The 16571-nt window shown below is 43.4% G+C and overlaps 1 protein-coding gene across 2 annotated transcripts; it reads left to right on the top strand.

Annotated features, from left to right (window-relative positions):
- The first annotated feature begins 3930 nt into the window (after positions 1–3930).
- On the top strand, positions 3931–15936 carry plac8.1 (placenta associated 8, tandem duplicate 1). Of its 2 annotated transcripts, none has more exons than XM_078401558.1 (5): positions 3931–3998; positions 10568–10685; positions 12457–12581; positions 14765–14894; positions 15630–15936. In XM_078401558.1, exons 2-4 carry the CDS (start codon positions 10577–10579, stop codon positions 14852–14854), a joined length of 324 nt encoding a protein of 107 aa, XP_078257684.1. In that variant the 5' UTR covers positions 3931–3998; positions 10568–10576; the 3' UTR covers positions 14855–14894; positions 15630–15936. The 2 variants fall into 2 exon arrangements, with proteins under 2 accessions (XP_078257684.1, XP_078257689.1); XM_078401563.1 differs by lacking the exon at positions 3931–3998 and adding an exon at positions 4403–4483.
- The last annotated feature ends 635 nt before the right edge of the window (positions 15937–16571 follow it).

Raw genomic sequence — 16571 nt, 5'->3', positions numbered from 1 at the left:
GAATAAGTAGAATAAGTCTGAAGAGCTCCGATGCAAAACGTCACCTACTCATGTTCTGCAACGATGCTGCCTGACTTGCTAAGTTACTCCAGCACTTTGTAATTTTTTTGTGAACCAGCATCTGCAGTTCCTTGTTGTAACTCTTCAATGTTCCTTTCTGTTGTCACACAGCTACCTACATGTGTGACATCGAGCGTCAATGAGCCTGAGGAAATTGTCCAGTCCCCTTTTGATGAAAGCTGACATGAACTCATGGGATGGTCAAGTTCTGCAATTTCCTTGACTGAGGGTGTATTCAATGCTGTTCTGCATTGCTGGCCATCTGCAATCATGGACACGACTTTTTCCCATTTGTTCCTCAATGTTCAGCCAATACACAAAACTTCTGGTAGTCCCCTTCATGCTGATAATTCCATTGTGGACAGCAAGAGAGGTGGGACTGGACAGAGTCTGGCAAGTGAAAGGGAGGGGAGTTTGGCATATGTGTGGCGTAAGTGACTAAAGTGAGGGGGGTTTGGCATATGGGTGGCGTAAGTGACCAAAGCTAGAGGTGAAAAGGAAGCAAAATATGTTTGATATGTAGAGGAGTGAAATGTAAAGCCAGAGGGAGGGATCTTGTGAAGGGGATGGGGAAAAGGGAGGAATTAAAGCAAAATGGAGGATTTTTGCAAGGGGAGATGGGTGTCCAAAGGAAAGGAAAGGAGCTGGGTAACTGTGGAGCGTGGGAGATGGTGGGAGAAATGGGAGTGCACTGAGGTGCTCAGGAAATAAAGAGGGGGTCATGAATGTGTTACTTGATGTTGTAGAATTCAATGTTCATACCATTGGGTTATAATCTATCCAGGCGGAATATGAGACGCTGTTCCTCCAGTATGCGTGTGGCCTCACTCTGGTAATTGGGAAGGCTCAGGACTGAAATGTGTAGGATGGAACTGCAGATGCTGGTTTAAACCGAAGATAGACACAAAATGCTGCAGTAACGCAGTGGGACAGGCAGCATCTCTGGAGAGGAGAAATTGGTGAAGTTTGGGGTCGAAACCTGAAGAAAGGTTTCAACCCGAAACGTCACCCACTCCTCTCCAAAGATGCTGCCTGTCTCACTGAGTTACTCCAGCATTTTGTGTCTAGCCCAGGACAGAAAGGTTGGTATGGGAATGAGAAGGGGAGTTAAAATGGTTAGCAACCAGATCCAGTATGCCATGGTAGATGGAGTGCAAGTGTTCACTGAAACAGTCACCTAGTCTCGGCTTGGTGACTGAAGGTAGCAAAAAGGGCAATACAGGTTGAAAAGATGAGGTATGAAGCGAAGCTGGCCAAGAATATAAAGAAGGACAGAAAAAGCTTCTTTAGGTATGCTAAGAGAAAAAGATTAGTAAAGACAAATGTGGGTCCCGAAAATCTGAAATTTGAACTTTAGATATCTAAAACATAAAGTTAAAATCAATGTCAGTTTTAAGAATATGTTTAAAAGCCTTTCTTGTGATCAGGAAGAATGTAGAATCTAATTTGTATCTGAACTTTGGATATCTAATTGCAAGAGTAAGGTGAACAGATCAAAGAAAGTGACCCTGCTGTTGAGATTACACCTGGAATATTGCATGCAGACCTTTGTACAGAAGGTGGAGTATATTTGTAATAGAGAAAGTGCAACAAGAAATTAATTCCTGGAATGGGATGGGGGGTGGGGTTTGGGGATCTGAGTGGTGATGAGGCAAATGGTAGGAAATTGTCAAATGGGAGACACTAAGCAGACTGAACCTTTACCCTCTGAGAGTTTGCAGTGTAAAATGAATTCATTGAAGCATTCCAAATGGAATAAAACTAAAAGAAAAGATGTATAACACAGCAAAGAGTAGCAGAAAGCCAGAGGATTGGGAAACTTTCAAAGGACAACTGAAGGTAGCAAAAAGGGCAATACAGGTTGAAAAGGTAAGGTATGAAGCGAAGCTGGCCAAGAATATAAAGAAGGACAGAAAAAGCTTCTTTAGGTATGCTAAGAGAAAAAGATTAGTAAAGACAAATGTGGGTCCCTTGAAGGCAGAAACGGGTGAAATTATTATGGGTAACAAGGAAATGGCGGAAGAGTTGAACAGGTACTTCGGATCTGTCTTCACTAAGGAAAACATAGACAATCTCCCAGATGTACTAAAGGACAGAGGATCTAGGGAGACAGAGGAACTGATAGAAATTTGCATTAGGCGAGAAATAGGATTGGGTAGATTAATGGGACTGGAGGCTGATAAATTCCTAGGGCCTGATGGTCTGCATCCCAGGGTACTCAAGGAGGTGGCTCTAGAAATCGTGGATGCATTGGTGATCATTTTCCAATGTTCAATAGATTCAGGATCAGTTCCTGTGGATTGGAGGGTAGCTAATGTTATCCCACTTTTCAAGAAAGGAGCGACAGTGAAAACGGGGAATTATAGACCAGTTAGCCTGACATCGGTGGTGGGGAAGATGCTGGAGTCAATTATTAAAGAGATAATAACGGTGCATTTGGATAGCAGTAAAAGGATTGATTCAAATCAGCATGGATTTATGGGAAATCCTGCTTGAATAATCTTCCGGAATTTTTTGAGGATATGACAAGTAAAATGGATGAAGGTGAGTCAGTGGATTAGTGTATCTAGACTCAGAAAGCCTTTGATAAGGTTCCACACGGGAGGTTGGTGAGCAAAATTAGAGCACATGGTATTGGGGGTAGAGTATTGAAATGGATAGAGAATTGATTGGCAGACAGGAAGAAAAGAGTAGGAATAAATGGGTCCTTTTCAGAATGGCAGGCAGTGGCGAGTGGAGTGTCACAAGGCTTGGTGCTGGGGCCGCAACTATGTACAATATATATTAATGATTTGGATGATGGAATTAGAAATAACACTAGCAAGTTTGCAGATGACACAAAGCTGGGTGGCAGTGTGAACTGCGAAGAGGATGTTAGGATGTTGCAGGGTGACTTGGACAGGTTGAGTGAGTGGGCAGATGCATGGCAGATGCAGTATAATGTAGATAAATGTGAGGTACCCACTTTGCCGGCAAAAACAAGGAGGCAGATTATTATCTCAATGGTGTCAGAGTAGTTAAAGGGGAAGTGCAACGAGGCCCTGGTGTCCTTGTACACCAGTCACTGAAAGTAAGCGTGCAGGTACAGCAGGCAGTGAAGAAAGCTAATGGCATGTTGGCCTTCATAACGAGAGGATTTGAGTATAGGAGCAAGGAGGTTTAAACCGAAGATAGACACAAAATGCTGCAGTAACGCAGTGGGACAGGCAGCATCTCTGGAGAGGAGAAATTGGTGAAGTTTCGGGTCGAAACCTGAAGAAAGGTTTCAACCCGAAACGTCACCCACTCCTCTCCAAAGATGCTGCCTGTCTCACTGAGTTACTCCAGCATTTTGTGTCTAGCCCAGGACAGAAAGGTTGGTATGGGAATGAGAAGGGGAGTTAAAATGGTTAGCAACCAGATCCAGTATGCCATGGTAGATGGAGTGCAAGTGTTCACTGAAACAGTCACCAAGTCTCGGCTTGGTGACTGAAGGTAGCAAAAAGGGCAATACAGGTTGAAAAGGTGAGGTATGAAGCGAAGCTGGCCAAGAATATAAAGAAGGACAGAAAAAGCTTCTTTAGGTATGCTAAGAGAAAAAGATTAGTAAAGACAAATGTGGGTCCCGAAAATCTGAAATTTGAACTTTAGATATCTAAAACATAAAGTTAAAATCAATGTCTGTTTTAAGAATATGTTTAAAAGCCTTTCTTGTGATCAGGAAGAATGTAGAATCTAATTTGTATCTGAACTTTGGATAATAAACAAAAGTGGCACTACGTTTCTGTTTACACAATGAGCAAACCGACGTAAAGTTAAATAACCTACCAACAGTAACTAATTGGCTAAAGCCCATCCCCATGTATTACCAACCCTATATAAAGCTGGTAAAAACGAGGCAGTTGTCTCGTTGCTGTCAAGAGGAAGGAGTGTCAAAGAATTGTTCCTTAGCAGAAGCGGTGAGTTATTTAGAGATATTAGCAGGTAAAAGCACCAAAATGATAATCATCCACCTGCCAAACTAAAGCATCCATTTTAGCAGCAACAATTGATTCAAGTCAGTTGAATTCAAATTTGATTCACTTGCTTCACTTATCGATTTATTACAGCATTTTCTAAAACGTAAAGCTTTACATGTATGATCTCAAAATGTTTGGATGCTGGTGGAGTTAATGGAGTTAATGGAGAAGCCGAAAATCTGAATTTTGAACTTTAGATATCTAAAACATAAAGTTAAAATCAATATCTGTTTTAAGAATATGTTTAAAAGCCTTTCTTGTGATCAGGAAGAATGTAGAATCTAATTTGTATCTGAACTTTGGATATCTAGAGAGGTTATTTACTCTCGAGCAGTGTTTGCAAGAGTAAGGTGAACAGATCAAAGAAAGTGACCCTGCTGTTGAGATCACACCTGGAATATTGCATGCAGACCTTTGTACATAAGGTGGAGTATATTTGTAATAGAGAAAGTGCAACAAGAAATTAATTCCTGGAATGGGATGGGGGGTGGGGTTTGGGGATCTGAGTGGTGATGAGGCAAATGGTAGGAAATTGTCAAATGGGAGACACTAAGCAGACAACAAACCACCGCCTATCACCCCCAGGCCAACGGGATGGTGGAGCGGTTCCACAAGCAGCTTAAAGCGTCCCTCACTGCCCGCCTGTCCGGCCCCGACTGGGCCAACCAGCTCCCATGGGTTCTCCTGGGTATCCGCACGGCTCCAAAGCACGATCTCGGAGCTTCCTCGGCAGACCTGGTCTATGGCTCGCCCCTGCGGGTACCAGGCGACGTTCTTCCCCAATGTTCCACCCCCCCTCCCTCCATGACAGCACTCTTAGCTGCACTCCGAGCGCGGGTGGGGTCCCTAGCCCCGGTCCCTGCTTCTCGTCACGGGGATCCCCCTTCACACGTCCCGCCGGCTTTGGGCGACTGCGAGTTCGTTTTCCGGCGCATCGATGCCCACCGCCCCCCTTTCCGACCAGTTTACCAGGGTCCGTTCAGAGTAGTGAAGAGAGGCACAGTCACCTTCACGTTAGAAGTGGGTACAAGACAAGAGGTCGTCTCGGTGTCCCGCCTTAAGCCTGCCTATTTAGACCCAGACCAGCCCGTCACAGCGGCTCAACCTCCTCGCAGAGGCCGCCCTCCGGCCACGGCTCCTGCACAGCAGTTTTCCCCCTCGCTGCCCCCGTTTGGGACCCCGCTTCCCCCGGTCTCCTTGCCACTGCCCCCTCCGGCTCCGGCAGTTTCACCTTCTCCCGCCGTGCCGGTTTCCCCGTCCCCACCCCCGGCAAGGCCCCCCTCTCCTCTCCGCACCCGCTCCGGTCGGGTGGTCCGGACACCTGCCCGGTACCGCACCGAGGGTTCTGGGGGGGGGTCATGTAGGGACACAGGGATTGGTCCAGGCCATCGAACCCTCTGATTGGTAGACCGGGTGAGGTGGTACGCAGGTAAAGGGAACGAGGCAGTCTCGTTTAGTCCTCCAGCGGAGACAGTAAGATTTATGGTTGTCTGTCGTTTGATGCGTTGATTGTCACGGTTGTTAATGTTATAATAAACGGCTACTTCAACGTACTTCAACGGCTACTTCAACCTGACCGCGGGCGAGGACAGCAGGAGAAGGGAAAGACATTGTGGCCTTCCATCACAGTGAGGAGAGAGAGGACTGGAGGAGACTCACTGTGATGGATGTTTCTTTGATGGATGTTTCTTTTTTGTGTGTTTTTGGGGTTGGGTGGTTTGATGCTTTTATGTTTGATGTTTGATGTTTGATGCTTTTATTGTTGGACTGTGTTTTTGGGGGTTTTGGGGTGTGTGATTTGAATGCCTATTTAATGCTTCTATTGTTGGACTGTGTTTTGGGGGGTTTTTGGGGTTGGGTAATTTGGGTGCCTGTTTAGTGCTTTTATTGTTGGACTGTGGGTGATTGAATTAACATTTTGTTCAAGATGGCCGCGCCGTTGTGTTTGGCTGCCTGCCACTGTATGTTTCTTTTTTTTTCCTAGTCAGATGTGCAGCACTTTGGTCAACGTGGGTTGTTTTTAAATGTGCTATACAAATAAATTGACTTGACTTGACTTGACTTCGCCTACGACTCGCCGCCATAACTGAACCTTTACCCTCTGAGAGTTTGCAGTGTAAAATGAATTCATTGAAGCATTCCAAATGTTTAAAGGACTTGACAGAGTGGATGTAAAGATATATCTAAAGCCAAATGGTCACAGTCTCAAAATAAAGGTCGAGCCATTCAGTACAAAGCAGAGAAGACATTTCTTCACCCAAGTCGTTATAAATCTTTTAACGCTGCACTTAACAGGGGTGGGAAGGCTGAGCTGCTCTGAATAATCAAGGCGGAGGTCTACAAATCTTTGGACAGTAGGGAATCATGGATTATAGCTTCAGTACAGGAAAGTGGTGCCGAGGTAGAATGTCAACCATAAACGTATTGAATAGAACAACAGGATCGAGGAACCAAATGCTATACACCTGCCTCTATTTATTTCCTTCTTATGAGAGGGAGATAATTTGAGAGGGAGAAGGTTAAACCAGGAATGTCAGTCTTGCAGTTGAACAAAGGGAACTATGAAGGCATGAGAGAGGAGCTGGCCAAGGTTGGTAACCCAGACTGCTCGGTTCCTTTACCTGCGCACCACCTCACCTCTTCTACCAATCAGAGGGTTCGATGGTCTGGACCAATCCCTGTGCCCCTACAGAAGGACAGAAAAAGCTTCTTTAGGTATGCTAAGAGAAAAAGATTAGTAAAGACAAATGTGGGTCCCTTGAAGGCAGAAACGGGTGAAATTATTATGGGTAACAAGGAAATGGCGGAAGAGTTGAACAGGTACTTCGGATCTGTCTTCACTAAGGAAAACATAGACAATCTCCCAGATGTACTAAAAGACAGAGGATCTAGGGAGACAGAGGAACTGATAGAAATTTGCATTAGGCGAGAAATAGGATTGGGTAGATTAATGGGACTGAAGGCTGATAAATTCCTAGGGCCTGATGGTCTGCATCCCAGGGTACTCAAGGAGGTGGCTCTAGAAATCGTGGATGCATTGGTGATCATTTTCCAATGTTCAATAGATTCAGGATCAGTTCCTGTGAATTGGAGGGTAGCTGATGTTATCCCACTTTTCAAGAAAGGAGCGACAGAGAAAACGGGGAATTATAGACCAATTAGCCTGACATCGGTGGTGGGGAAGATGCTGGAGTCAATTATTAAAGAGACAATAATAACGGTGCATTTGGATAGCAGTAAAAGGATTGATTCAAATCAGCATGGATTTATGGGAAATCCTGCTTGAATATCTTCCGGAATTTTTTGAGGATGTGACAAGTAAAATGGATGAAGGTGAGTCAGTGGATTAGTGTATCTAGACTCAGAAAGCCTTTGATAAGGTTCCACACGGGAGGTTGGTGAGCAAAATTAGAGCACATGGTATTGGGGATAGAGTATTGAAATGGATAGAGAATTGGTTGGCAGACAGGAAGAAAAGAGTAGGAATAAACGGGTCCTTTTCAGAATGGCAGGCAGTGGCGAGTGGAGTGCCACAAGGGTCGGTGCTGGGACCGCAACTATGTACAATATATATTAATGATTTTGTTGATGGAATTAGAAGTAACACTAGCAAGTTTGCAGATGACACAAAGCTGGGTGGTAGTGTGAACTGCGAAGAGGATGTTAGGATGTTGCAGGGTGACTTGGACAGGTTGAGTGAGTGGGCAGATGCATGGCAGATGCAATATAATGTAGATAAATGTGAGGTATCCACTTTGCCGGCAAAAACAAGGAGGCAGATTATTATCTCAATGGTGTCAGATTAGTTAAAGGGGAAGTGCAACGAGGCCCTGGTGTCCTTGTACACCAGTCACTGAAAGTAAGCGTGCAGGTACAGCAGGCAGTGAAGAAAGCTAATGGCATGTTGGCCTTCATAACGAGAGGATTTGAATATAGGAGCAAGGAGGTCCTCCTGCAGTTGTATAGGGCCCTGGTGAGACCACATCTGGAGTATTGTGCCTCCTAATTTGGTCTCCTAAAGACCAGTTTTGGTCTCCTAATTTGAGGAAGGCCAACCTTGCTATTGAGGCAGTGCAGTGTAGGTTCACAAGGTTAATCCCTGGGATGGAGGGACTGTCATATGAGGAAAGGTTGGAAAGACTGAGCTTGTATTCACTGGAGTTTAGAAGGATGCGAGGGGATCTTACAGAGACATATACAATTATAAAAGGACTGGGCAAGCTAGATGCAGGAAAAATGTTCCCAATGTTGGGGGAGTCCAGGACCAGGGGCCACAGTCTAAGAATAAAGGGGAGGCCATTTAAGACTGAGATGAGAAAAAACCTTTTCACCCAGTGTTGTGAATTTGTGGAATTCTCTGCCACAGAAGGCAGTGGAGGCCAATTCTTGGGGCTAGTGGAATTAAGGGATACGGGGAGAAGGCAGGCACGGGTTACTGATTGTGGATGATCAGCCATGATCACAATGAATAGCAGTGCTGGCTCGAAGGGCCAAATGGCCTCCTCCTGCACCTATTTTCTATGTTTCTATGATTTCTCTCAGGTATTTCATGCTTTTATTTTTTTAACCTCCTTCTACATTCCTCCGTCATTCACCTTTGTTCTTTTTATTGTGCTTCTCAGCCTCGCTGATGCCTTGCCATGTTTTAAAAGCATTACTCATTGAAAGAATAGTTTTAAGGCAAAACAATCGACAAGCATGCTTCGTAAATTATTGCCTGGTAAACACTGTTTTATGTATACAAAAGTAGGATTGAAAAGAATCATTGTTTGGGTTTAAAAACAAACTGGAATTGATGGATGGACTTTGTTGCACTATGAACTTAGATTTTATTATACAGATATTTTTTGTACAAGCCACACGCGGTGAGACAGATGGCACTATGGGAGATGGGGATCTGAATGTGTTACTGGGGGGCTGGTGCAGGGAGCAGGGATTTAGATTTATAGACCACTGGGATCTCTTCTGGGGTAGGGGGTGATCTGTACAAAAGGAACAGATTGCACCTTAACTGGAGGGGGACCAGCGTTCTGGCAGGCAGGTTTGCTAGTGCTACACGTGTGGGTTTAAACTAAATAATTGGGGGGGAGGGGTTGACAAATTGGGAATATAAAGATGAGGTTAAAGGGGAAGTGAGCACAGGAAAAGTTACAAAATACTCCCGAATTAATGGGAAGGAAAGTTTGAGAAGGGATAAGAGAGTAAGGTCAGGGCCAATAGTGACCGGTGTGAGAGGGGAGGTGAATACCAAAGTTAAAGTGCTGTATATGAATGCGCGAAGTATAAGAAATAAAGTGGATGAGCTTGAGACTCAGTTAGAAATTGGCAAGCATGATGTTGTGGGAATTACAGAGACATGGCTGCAAGAGGACTTGGGTAGGTTGGGAGAGTGGGCTGAGAAGTGATAGATGTTCCTTTTGCCCTGTTTCACACCTTCACACTTCCTTATCTATCTATCTCCCTCCCCCCTGACGTCAGTCTGAGGAAGGGTCTCGATCCGAAACATCCACCATTCCTTCTCTCCAGAGATGCTGCCTGTCCCACTGAGTTACTCCAGCTTTTTGTGTCTATCTTTGGTTAAAACCAGCATCTGCAGTTCCTCCTTACACACAGGCCCGTTTCCATGCTGTCTCTCTAAAACTAAAACATGGTAATTTTATCATGTGTTTTTAAACGGGTGATACCATCACTGCATTTCAACAATTAAAAACTACTTGGCTATAAGAAATTTGGCTTGTAAGCTGTTCCTGCATTCAGCATGACATTAAACAATTGTTTGTACACATGGTTTCATTACAGTCTTACTACTTTCTGTCTTCTCAGTATTCTGAGATATTGCATCTTTTCCCACCCTCTCCATTTTTAAAACTAATGGGTTTTCTCCCTTTCCCAGTTTCAGTGAACAGTTTTCCACCCAAAACACAATGTACAAGCATTTTCTACTTTTATTTTACATTTCCAGAGCTGCAGTGCTTTAAATTTCAATTATCAGTGAAGATCAAGTTATGAAAATCTTTAATTAAAAATTATTTGTCAAAATAGATAGAACTTTGAAAGACCAATCTGGACTTGATGCATTTTCAGTTCTGTATGAATGTGACTCCATGTACATTTAGCTCAATGTGACTAACAACATGAATGTTTTAGGCTGGGATTGGGAGGGACAATGGATTGGGAGCTCTTGCACAATGTCCTCTCCTGTTCTGTAACAATTCTGTCATCTTTGGGTGTTGTTTATTTTCATTAACATGACTTACGATCAAAACATTGAAATTATTGATGTAACATAGAAAAGTACAGCACAGGAACAGACAGGCTTTTCAGCCCACAATGTCTGTGCCGAACATGATGCCGAGTTAAACTAATTTCCTCTACCTGCATTTGATCCATATCTCTTCATTCTCTGCATATTCATTTACCTATCTAAAAGCCTCTTGGAAGCAAAGTTTAACTGTTGCAAAAGAGATGCCATCAACCATTTCTCACGATTATTTCTAATGTTATCCCAGTGAAGTAAGATGGCACAGTTCGATGCAGGTCATGTGGTGATAATGTCCCAGCCTACCCCTGCCAGACAAAACAACTGGAGCACTGGAATGTGCGGCTGTTTCGATGACTTGGGAATATGTAAGTATGTGCATGGTTTTAGACTGTCTAGCATAGTCATATTTAAATGTTCCATTTAATCTTCTGTTCTTTAAAACACTTTCCCAAGTTACAAGTGAAACTATACTTCAGAAGTACTTCACTGTATGGTGCTTTGGGAAGTGTTGAGATCATGAAATGTGTCCCATAATTGTAAAGATGTCCTTTTCGTTTATTTTCTGTAACAGGGTCACCCTGGAGACCCTCAATATTAAACCAGCCCATTGTACAAACAATTCATTGTTCATTGCACAAACTGACCACTGTTAAATGTCACCAACAACCTGGTGTTCTCACCATCACCACCAATGTCCAGCGGCCAGCAGGATCCCTTTGTTAATGTGGGCATCTCAGCATGTATGATCTAACCCTGCAGCCTTGCTCTGCTGAGTGAACAACATTACTCTGATAAGGAATGATACAGGTGTTTGGTGTTTATTTTCAGCACTGACTACCTGATGCCCCGTTCTCACAACCAGCTATAAGTGTTGAGTTCTGGTCAGATTTGATAATTGTAAGTCATCAGGTATGAGATATTAGTACTTCTAATAGAAGACTTGGTTTACCTGGATTTTCAGAAGGCCTTCGATAAGGTGCCGCATGTGAGGCTGCTAATGAAAATGGGAGCCCATGGTATCAGAGGGAAGATACCAGCAGGTTGGCTGGATGGCAGAAGGCAAAGAGTGGCAATAAAGGGGGCTTTTTCTAGTTGACTGCCAGACTAGCGGAGTTTCGCAGGGGTCTGTGCTGGGGCCGTTACTCTTCACGGTCTATATGATTTGGATGAGGGAATTGAAGGCTTTGTGGCCAAGTTTGCAGATTATACAAAGATAGGTGGAGGGGCAGGTAGTATAGGGAAAGCGGGGACTCTGCTGAAGGACTTGGGCAGGCTGGGGGAGAGGGCTGAGAAGTGATAGATGTTCCTCAGTGTAACAAAGTGTGGAATCATGCATTTTGGTTGTAGGAATAAAGGCGTAGACTATTTTCTAAATGTGGAGAGAATTCAGAAATTAGAGGTGCAAAGGGACTTGGGAGTGCTGGTGCAGTATTCCCAAAAAGTTAATCTGCAAGTTGAACCAGTAGTAAGGAAGGCGAATGCAATGCTGACATTTATTTCAAGAGTACTACAATACAGAAACGGGGATGTAATGCTGAGGCTCTATAAGGTGCTGGTCAGGCCGCATTTGGAATATTGTGAGCAGTTTTGGGCCCCATATCTGAGGAAGAATAAGCTGGCATTGGAGAGGGTCCAGAGGAGGTTGATCACAGGAATAATTGGGTTAACATATGATGAGCATTTGAAGGCACTGGGCCTGTGCTCGCTGGAGTTTAGAAGGATGAGGGAGGGTCTCATTGAAACTTACCGAATAGTGAAAGGCTTGGATAGTGAATGTGAAGAGGATGTTTCCGCTAGTGAGAGAGTCTAGGACCAGGGGCCATTTCCTCAGAATAAAAGGACATACCTTTAGAAAGGAGATTAAAATTAATTTCTTTAGGTAGAGGGCAGTGAATCTGTAGAATTCATTGCCACAAACGGCTGTGGAAGCCAAGTCAATGGCTATTTTTAAGGTGAAGATTTACAGATTCGTGATTAGTAAGGGTGTCGGGGTTTATGGGGCGAAGGCAGGAGAATGGGGTTGAGAGGGAAAGATAGATCAGCCATGATTGAATGGTGGAGTAGGCTTGATGGGCTGAATGGCCTAATTCTGCTCCTAGAACTTATGAACTGCTTGCTGCCTCTCATTATTTCTAGGTTGCTGTGGGATATTCTTTCCAATTTGCCTTGGCTGTCAGATTGCAGGGGACATGAACGAGTGTTGTCTCTGTGGGACTTCCATGGCTATGAGAACCCTCGTCAGGACAAAGTACCACATATCTGTAAGTAGATCTGATTTTTAAAAATGAGAACATGAAATAAGAAAATATCCAGAAACCCATACTTTTTAGAGATAAAATGTTTAACATCATAGAGATTTATTCTATGTAAATATTTATTGGTTCCATAAAATAATTTGGGGATAACTCCAGAGTATTCAATTCCTGTCAAGTCTCCATTATTAACCACCTAATCCATCGATCTCTTGACATGATTCTTACCTTGGATGCCATCTTCCATCTTCTTAACGCAGCAGCAATTGTGGAAGATCCAATGATTGTCAGTTTGCTCCTTTGCCGTAATCATTCAACTCATTCTCTGTCGTAATTTATTCAGCTCCTCCATAAATGGTGCAACCTGCAAATTGTGCAGCCCAACCCCCAGCTCACCCTGATGGCCTTTTGACACCTTGTTACTGTCAAATGTAGAACACAGGACAGTGCAGCACAGAAACAGGCCCTTCGCCGTACAATATCTGGGCTCAATATGATGCCAAATTAAAATAATCCCTTCTGCCTGCATGTGATCCATATCTCTCCATTTGCTGCATATCCATGTGTCTGTCTAAAAGTTTTTTAAACACCACTATTATATCTGCTTTTACTATCACCCCTGCCGGCAACTTTTTCAGTCAGAGTGTTATGAATCTGTGGAATTCACTGCCTCAGAAGGCAGTGGAGGCCAAGTCTCTAAATGCATTCAAGAGAGAGCTAGATAGAGCTCTTAAGGATAGCGGAGTCAGGGGGGTATGGGGAGAAGGCAGGAACGGGGTACTGATTGAGAATGATCAGCCATGATCACATTGAATGGTGGTGCTGGTTCGAAGGGCCGAATGGCCTACTCCTGCACCTATTGTCTATTGTCTATTGCTCCACTCTGCAAAAAAACTTGCTCTCACCACAAAGCAATGCCCCTTAGCCTTTGACAATTCCACTCTGAGAGAAAGATTCTGACTGTCTACGTCATCTTTGCCTTTCATAATTTTCTAAACTTCTATCAGGTCTCAGCATCCGACACTCCAGAGAAAACAATCCAAGTTTGCCCAACCTCTCCTTATAGTTAATATCCTAATAGCAGCATCCTAGTAAGCCTTCTCCCAAGTCTCCATTTCCTTTCTGTAATGGGGCAATCAGAAATGCAGGGAATACTCCAAAAGTGGCCTAACTAAGGTTTTATACAGCTGCAACATGACTTCCTGACCTTTATACTCAATGCTCTTACTGATGAAGGTGGGTACACCATATGCATCCACTCTATCGACTCTCAAGGAGTTATGGACTTAGACCCCAAGATTCATCTGAACATCGGTACATGTGACAAAAAACTAAACTCAAACTCAGGTTGTAACATCATAGGACTCAACAAATGTTTCATCAATTTTAATGAACACACTAATCAAAAGTAATAACATTTCAACATGCTGCTGAGATTATACCCATACTCTATTATGCATATATAATAATAGGCAGTAAAATACAAAGGGAAGTTATTATGTGGACGTTGAAGGTTGTGTAGCAATAAAATGTTATATGGTTATGAAATTTAATATCAGCTACAGGAAAATATGATATCTTCACCTGACCATATCAAAGCATAGAATTATTTGAAGTCCATAGTTCAGGCCAACCTATTTGTAATTTTTTTTTAATTACTATTGCTAGAAATCTTCGAGCAACGTCTGTGGAAAGGGAAATGGTTAACATTTCAGGACCCTACATCAGAATTGGTAAAGAGTTGCATGACTGAAGTGTAGACTGTCTTCAACCACTGCAGCTCAATGTGATCTCCTACATGTCCTTTCCCATATCTAAAGCTGCACAATAACTAGATTGATGGTAAAAATAAGAGGGAGGGAAAAATACATGTGACATCGAATAGGTGGCTGTGCGATTACTGGGAAGAGAGCAGGTTGCAGATCATACTATCATACTAGAGGACATAGATGTAAACTGAGAGGGGGAAAGTTTAAAGGAGATATGAGGGGCAAGATTTTTATATCGAGAATGGTGGGTGTCTGGAACGAGCTGGTGGTGTTTGAACGGCCTTTAGATAGGCACGTGAATATGCAGGGATTGGAGGGATGGGAATCATGTGCAGGTAGAAGGGATTAGTTTAATCAGTCCTGTGCTGTATTGTTCTCCATTAATGCTTATTTGCAAAACCTTGTGTTATTACTCTTTTGCAGGGAAGTCTTTGTAACGATTGGCTGGCATCCCTGTGTTGCCTCCCATGTTCTCTCTGCCAAATTAAAAGGGAAATAAAAATTCATCAGTGATATGATCAGTGTTCATTGCACGTACATTGCATTTCATATGGTAAGTTGAGGAAGTCAGATTCTTCTGTGTGAGAATAGACTAAAGACTTAAGCAGAATGCTTATGCATTTTTTCACGTTTTTCTTTTACTTTTTTTTCTATAGGAGGTTTTTGAAAGAAGATGTATTTATTTTTTTAATATCTGGGTGTTTTTGAGGGCTAGTTGCACAGTGGTGCAGCTGGCAGAGCTGTTACCTCACAGCACCAGAGATCCGGGTTCGATCCTGACCTCGGGTGTCGTCTGTGTGGAGTTTGCATGTTCCCCCTGTGACAGAATGGGTTTCTTCCTGGGGCTCTGGTTTCCTCCCATGTCTCAGAAGGCAGTGGAGGCCAAGTCTCTGAATGCATTCAAGAGAGAGCTAGATAGAGCTCTTAAGGATAGTGGAGTCGGGGGTATGGGGAGAAGGCAGGAACGGGATACTGATTGAGAATGATCAGCCATGATCACATTGAATGGCGGTGTAGGTTTAACGGCCTCTCTAAATTATCCCCGTGTAGGGAGTAGATGAGAAAGTGAGATGACATAGAACTGGTGTGAAGGGGTTATTAATGGTCAGCATAGTCTCACTGGGCCAAATGGCCCGTTTCCATGCTGTATCAATCAATCAATCAATTTCTAATTCTGATGTAGAGATGGTGGTGATTTGAAATCAGTATTTTCTAGATTTAATTTGCATTCGTTAATGGTGTTTTTTGCTGTTGGTTCTTCATATTAATACCTAAATATCTTTTACAGGGATATCAAATGACCAGAATGACGAAATAAAAAGGATTGATTGATATTGTACTGTGCGTGTTGAATGTCACTGTGTTTGCCCCGGCTCCAATTCATGGATTCTTCAGAAGAGAAATGTCTTCAGCAAGTACTGTCTCCCTTTCACCCTGAAAACTGAAGAGTGATTATCTTCATACTGGCATCACTAGAATACACAAAAATACAATATATGGGTCTCTATTGTGTATTTTCACCATTTGCTGATAGTGCAGTTGTGACATTTGCTAATCTGCTGTATCTTTGCATTTAAATAAAAAATAGGAGCTTGCGACTTCTTATATTTAATTGATTGAAAGGTATTGCATGGAACAAGTCCTTCAGCCTACCATGTACACTCTGACCATCGATCGCCTGTTCACATTAGTTCTACATTATCCCACTTTTGCATCCACTCTCTACACAATAGAAGCAATTTTACAGTGGCCAATTAACCTGCAAACCCACACATCTTTGGGATTTTTGAGGAAACTGGAGCACCTGGACGAAACCCACGCAGTCACAGGGAGAACATGTAAACTCCACACATCGAGGTCAGGATCAAGCCCAGGTGTCTCTGGCACGGTGAGGCAGCAGCTCTACCAGCTGTGCTACTCTGACACCCTTAGTGCACTTCTGTTCTGCAACTTTTCAACAGTAGGTTATTCTATGCCGAAAATCAGAAACAGTTTCCCTCCACCAACACCTTAATCCACCTGCCTGGACTTGTTCTCACATTAAACAATACTGCTGATGCTGGTTGATGCTGATGACGGATCCCGACCTGAAACATTAAGTGTCCATGATCTCCAGAGAGGTTGCCTGACCGCTTTAGTTACTCCAGCACATTGTGTCCTTACATTAAACAACTTCTCCTTCAACTCCACTCGCTCTCCCCAGATCAAGGGTGATGGACACTCACATCAA

Source organism: Rhinoraja longicauda, chromosome 1, assembly GCF_053455715.1.
Source record: "Rhinoraja longicauda isolate Sanriku21f chromosome 1, sRhiLon1.1, whole genome shotgun sequence".
In the NCBI taxonomy this organism is placed as follows: domain Eukaryota; kingdom Metazoa; phylum Chordata; class Chondrichthyes; order Rajiformes; family Arhynchobatidae; genus Rhinoraja; species Rhinoraja longicauda.
The sequence above is the reverse complement of the archived record's forward strand: the minus strand, read 5'-3'. Positions and strand labels throughout refer to the sequence as shown.

Excerpts from the sequence above, each read along its gene's own strand:
- plac8.1 (XM_078401558.1), top strand. The coding sequence starts at position 10,577 with ATGGCACAGTTCGATGCAGGTCATGTGGTGATAATGTCCCAGCCTACC. Across the intron at positions 10,686-12,456 it reads TTTCGATGACTTGGGAATAT|GTTGCTGTGGGATATTCTTT; the intron begins GTAAGTATGTGC and ends CATTATTTCTAG. Across the intron at positions 12,582-14,764 it reads GGACAAAGTACCACATATCT|GGAAGTCTTTGTAACGATTG; the intron begins GTAAGTAGATCT and ends ACTCTTTTGCAG.